The 6,000-nt window shown below is 50.7% G+C and overlaps 1 protein-coding gene across 1 annotated transcript in view; it reads left to right on the top strand.

Moving 5' to 3' along the window:
- Positions 1-5,385, top strand: part of LOC120846678 — a 41,684-nt gene extending 36,299 nt beyond the window's left edge. Inside the window, exon 4 of the mRNA XM_040218533.1 lies at positions 5,308-5,385. Coding sequence (XP_040074467.1) covers positions 5,308-5,385 — 78 coding nt within the window. The remainder of the gene's footprint in view (positions 1-5,307) is intronic.
- Positions 5,386-6,000: the final 615 nt, after the last annotated feature.

Below are 6,000 nucleotides of genomic sequence, written 5' to 3' on the forward strand. Positions count from 1 at the left end.
TTCGAGCAAGGCTTGGTCCCCTGGTGTCAGACAGTCATCCGCCAATCGCAGTCCCGTTGGCCCTTGTTGATAGCGGTGTCACATGGTACGGCACGAATCGCTGACTCAGTAGAGCAGGGTTCGATCCTAGGTACCCTTTAAGACGGCGTAGCGGGGGTTAAGCACCTCGCTTCAATGTCGCGCTGCTGCCAAGTGACCAGAAAGTGATAGGTGTTGGTTCCAGCAAGACTTGGTCCCCTGGTATGAAACAGTGGTCCGCCAATCGCAGTATCGTTGGCCCTTGTTGATAGCGGTGTCACACGGCACGGCACGTATTGCTGGCTCACTACAGCAGGGTTTGAGGATAGACATCCTGTAAGATGGCGTAGCATTGGTTAAGCACGTCGCTTCAATGCCGCGCTGCTGCCAAGTGACCGGACGGTTATAGGTGACGGATCGAGCAAGGCTTGGTCCCCTGGTGTCAGACAGTGGTCCGCCAATCGCAGTCCCGTTGGCCCTTGTTTATAGCGGTGTCACACGGCACGGCACGTATCGCTGACTTAGTAGAGCAGGGTTCGATGATAGGTACCCTGTAAGATGGCGCAGCAGGGGTTAAGCACGTCGCTTCAATGCCGCTCTGCTGCCAAGTGACCGGACGGTTATAGGCGACGGATCGAGCAAGGCTTGGTCCCCTGGTGTCAGACAGTGGTCCGCCAATCACAGTCCCGTTGGCCCTTGTTGGTAGCGGTGTCACACGGCAGGGCACGTATCGCTGACTCACTAGAGCAGGGTTCGATAATAGGTATCCTGTAAGATGGCCTAGCAGGGGTTAAGCACGTCGCTTCAATGCCGCGCTGCTGCCAAGTGACCGGACGGTGATAGGTGTCGTTCCAGCAAGGCCTGGTCCCCTGGTGTCAGACAGTGATCCGCCAATCGCAGTCCCGTTGGTCTTTGTTGATGGCGGTGTCACACGGCACGGCACGTATCGCTGGCTCACTAGAGCAGGGTTTGAGGATAGGTACCCTGTAAGATGGCGTAGTAGGGGTTAAGCACGTCGCTTCAATGCCGCGCTGCTGCCAAGTGACCGGACGGTGATAGGTGTCGGTTCCAGCAAGGCTTGGTCCCCTGGTGTCAGACAGTGGTCCGCCAATCACAGTCAAGTTGGCCCTTGTTGATAGCGGTGTCACACGGCATGGCATGTAAAGCTGGCTCACTAGAGCAGGGTTTGATGATAGGTGTCCTGTAAGATGGCGTAGCAAGGGTTATCCACGTCGCTTCAATGCCGCGCTTCCGCCAAGTGACCGGACGGTGATAGGTGTCGGTTCCAGCAAGGCTTGGTCCCATGGAGTCAGACAGTGGTCCGCCCATCGCAGTCCCGTTGGTCCTTGTTGATAGCAGTGTCACACGGCATGGCACGAATCATTGACACACTAAAGCAGGCTTCGATGATAGGTATCCTGTAAGATGGCGTAGCAGGGGTTAAGAACGTCGCTTCAATGCCGCGCTGCTGCCAAGTGACCGGACGGTTATAGGCGACGAATCGAACAAGGCTTGGTCCCCTGGTGTCAAACAGTGGTCTGGCAATCGCAGTCCCGTTGGCCCTTGTTGATAGCGGTGTCACACGGCACGGCACGTATCGCTGGCTCACTATAGCAGGGTTTGATGATAGGTATCCTGTAAGATGGCGTAGCAGGGGTTAAGCACGTCGCTTCAATGCCGCGCTTCTGCCAATTGACCGGACGGTGATAGGTGTCGGTTCCAGCAGGGCTTGGTCCCCTGGTGTTAGACAGTGGTCCGCCAATCACAGTCCCGTTGGCCCTTGTTGATAGCGGTGTCACACGGCACGGCATGTATCGCTAGCTCACTAGAGCAGGGTTTGATGATAGGTATCCTGTAAGATGGCATAGCACGGGTTAAGCACGTCGCTTCAATGCCGCTCTTCTGCCAATTGACCGGACGGTGATAGGTGTCGGTTCCAGCAAGGCTTGGTCCCCTGGTGTCAGACAGTGGTCCGCCAATCCCAGTCCCGTTGGCCCTTGTTGATAGCGCTGTCACACGGCAGGGCACGTATCGCTGACTCACTAGAGCAGGGTTCGATGATAGGTATCCTGTAAAATGGTGTAGTAGGGGTTAACCACATCGCTTCAATGCCGTGGTGCTGCCAAGTGACCGGACGGTGATCGGTGTCGGTTCCAGCAAGGCTTGGCCGCCTGGTGTCAGACAGTGGTCCGCCAATCGCAGTCCGGTTGGCCCTTGTTGATAGCGGGTGTCACACGGTACGGCACGTATCGCTGACTCACTAGAGCAGGGTTCGATGATAGGTATCCTGTAAAATGGTGTAGTAGGTGTTAACCACGTCGCTTCAATGCCGCGGTGCTGCCAAGTGACCGGACGGTGATAGGTGTCGGTTCCAGCAAGGCTTGGTCCCCTGGTGTCAGACAGTGGTCCGGCAATCGCAGTCCCGCTGGTCCTTGTTGATAGTGGTGTCACACGGCACGGCACGTATCGCTGACTCACTAGAGCAGGGTTTGATGATAGGTATCCTGTAAGATGGCGTAGCAGGGGTTAAGCACGTCGCTTCAATGCCGCGCAGCGGCCAAGTGACCGGACGGTGATAGGTGTCGGTTCCAGCAAGGCTTGGCCGCCTGGTGTCAGACAGTGGTCCGCCAATCCCAGTCCGGTAGGCCCTTGTTGATAGCGGGTGTCACACGGTACGGCACGTATCGCTGACTCATTAGAGCAGGGTTCGATGATAGGTATCCTGTAAGATGGCGTAGCAGGGGTTAAGCACGTCGCTTCAATGCCGCGCAGCTGCCATTTGACCGGACGGTGATAGGTGTCGGTTCCAGCAAGGCTTGGCCACCTGGTGTCAGACAGTGGTCCGCCAATCGCAGTCCGGTTGGCCCTTGTTGATAGCGGGTGTCACGCGGTACGGCACGTATCGCTGACTCACTAGAGCAGGGTTTGAGGATAGGTACCCTGTAAGATGGCGTAGTAGTGGCTAAGCACGTCGCTTCAATGCCGCGCAGCTGCCAAGTGGCCGGACGGTGATAGGTGTCGGTTCCAGCAAAGCTTGGTCCCCTGGTGTCAGACAGTGGTCCGCCAATCGCAGTCCCGTTGGTCCTTGTTGATAGCGGTGTCACACGGCACGGCACGTATCGCTGGCTCACTTGAGCAGGGTTTGATGATAGGTATTCTGTAAGAGCAGGGGTTAAGCACGTCGCATCAATGCCGCGCTGCTGCCAAGTGACCGGACGGTGATAGGTGTCGTTCCAGCAAGGCTTGGTCCCCTGGTGTCCGGCAGTGATCCGCCAATCGCAGTCCCGTTGGTCCTTGTTGATAGCGGTGTCTCACGGCACGGCACGTATCGCTGGCTCACGAGAGCAGGGTTTGATGATAGGTATCCTGTAAGATAGCGTAGCAGGGGTTAAGCACGTCGCTTCAATGCCGCGCTGCTGCCAAGTGATATGACGGTGATAGGTGACGGTTCCAGCAAGGCTTGGTCCCCTGGTGTCAGACAGTGGTCCGCCAATCGCAGTCACGATGGCCCTTGTTGATAGCGGGTGTCACACGGCACGGCACGTATCGCTGACTCAGTAGAGCAGGGTTTGATGATAGGTATACTGTAAGATGCCGTAGTAGGGGTTAAGCACGTGGCTTCAATGTCGCGCTGCTGCCAAGTGACCGGACGGTGATAGGTGTCGGTTCCAGGAAGGCTTGGTCGCCTGGTGTCAGAGAGTGGTCCGCCAATTGCAGTCCCGTTGGCCCTTGTTGATAGCGGGTGTCACACGCCACGGCACGTATCGCTGACTCAGTAGAGCAGGGTTTGATGATAGGTATCCTGTAAGATGTCGTAGTAGGGGTTAAGCACGTCGCTTCAATGCCGCGCTGCTGCCAAGTGATCGGACGGTGATTGGTGTCGGTTCCATCAAGACTTGGTCGCCTGGTGTCAGACAGTGGTCCGCCAATCGCAGTCCCGTTGGCCCTTGTTGATAGCGGTGTCACACGGCACGGCACGTATCGCTGACTCACTAGAGCAGGGTTTGAGGATAGGTACCCTGTGAGATGGCGTAGCAGGGGTTAAGCACTTCGCTTCAATGCTGCGCTGCTGCCAGGTCCAATACCTTAAAGGCCCCAATTCGTTAAGGAAATGAGTGGTAATAGAAATAAAACAAATAAAAACGCGATATATGCAGTACAACAAAATAAAAAAGCGGATTAATAAGACAAGATATGTTTCGAAAGCATATATAAAACTCAGTGGATCTGTTATTGTGGCGATTGAGGTATGGAGGTGTTTCCATTCGTTGCTTGTTTTAGGAAAAAAAGAGAAAAAGTACATGTTTGTACGACAGCGAGAGACAACTCATGACTATGCTCCACGTGGGATGATCAGTATGGCGGCTCCAAAAGCAGCTCACTTTTCAGTCTATAATTTTTGATAAATCCTATGAAAAAGGGGTAATCTAGAAACTTTTCTGCGTAGAGCGAGAGGATGAAGGTTTAAAGTAGCTTTCATTAATGCCACCTTTGATCCACGATCGGAGTAAGACAAAATGAAACGCACACTGTGATTTTGAGATGATTCTAGGTTATTACTAAGAAAGCCGAGGCTTCAATCGCATACCGCAGAAGCGTACTTAAGTTTGCCAAGTAATTTAAGATAAGTCAATTAATTTACAATTGCGGTATGTAACGTTTTATTAGTAAAATGAACACATGGTTCTGACAAAAACGGTTTGGAGCGCTGTAAAAAACTATGTTATCAATCAAGTTATAGAGATCGCGAATAATACTTCGAATCACTCACGTTTTCGAATTTAAAGCATTGGACATGCTCCACGAATGAAAGCTAATTTCCGCGCGCGAAAAATATTTTAAGTTTTTTTTTTTTGTATTTAGTGGCTCTCGATGACGCTCGGCACGTTTCTCATTGGTACTATGTACACGATTACGTTAAATAATTTAAAAGCTAATTCGCAATTTCAGGTGAGCGACTTATCGTGACGACTAGCCCATATATTTTATACGCATGGCCGTTTACCTCTCCCGCATGGACCTCACTAATGTAGTAGTCACGGTTTTAAAGAATACAAATTTGCAAACATTCAATAAAAACATGATCCATAGTTCCTTCAGCGCGTTAATAAGTAACTGTTGTAACCACTCAAATTTTGAGTAAACAACAATAAAAACAGAAATAGTTGGTATTTTCACTTACTATTGGTATTTTTCCATAACGACAGGGTCTTCATATTCGGTGGAAAACTCGTATACATTACAATATTGAACTCACTTTTTTCTTTCTTTTTTTTTCTTTTTTTATAGGAATGCTGCGGCGGAACATGCAGCCGTGTCCACTTCAATTTTCAAAACTGGTTAACTCTGAAGTCATGCCCTAAATAAAAGGACAGCTGCTGGACGGTACCCATGAATCCGTGGACAGACTGACGGAGTCAACTTGTGTTCCAAATATTGCTAAAAACCTATAGCAATTCAACTCTAGAGATTTTTGTTTATTATTTGTGATTGCTTTACACAAATCTCACATGACAAAAAGAAATAACCTTGTGTTCAGTCACCTCCCCCATTAACACTTAAGACCTGCAGTTCAATCATAATTTTGGTTATGAATTTCAGTGTTACACTCGTCTTCACGAACATCAATTCTGGTTTTGTAGTCTCAAGGTTTCGGGCACCGCCGCCGTTCTCATGAAAGCGCATCTGCACATCAATGCAAAACTCTCAAAAGAGTTACTTACACGTCGATCTTTCTTTAAAAAGCTCAATGGAGTCATCGGTATAATGGAACGGTGTGCGTATGTGACGAAGAACCTTTTATGATTCAAGGTTGGCTTTCTCGCTCGTAACTTTAAGCCTGTACCACGTTCCTTGAAAGAGAGACTTTATTTTTCGCATGTCCGCTCAATTTTAGAATATGCCTGCACTATATGGGATGCTCACACTGCTGTCCAGATAATCAAACTTGGAAAAGTACAAAACCGGGCTGCCCGTTTTGTT

This window comes from Ixodes scapularis, unplaced genomic scaffold (genome assembly GCF_016920785.2).
Source record: "Ixodes scapularis isolate PalLabHiFi unplaced genomic scaffold, ASM1692078v2 PGA_scaffold8__174_contigs__length_109621045, whole genome shotgun sequence".
NCBI lineage: Eukaryota > Metazoa > Arthropoda > Arachnida > Ixodida > Ixodidae > Ixodes > Ixodes scapularis.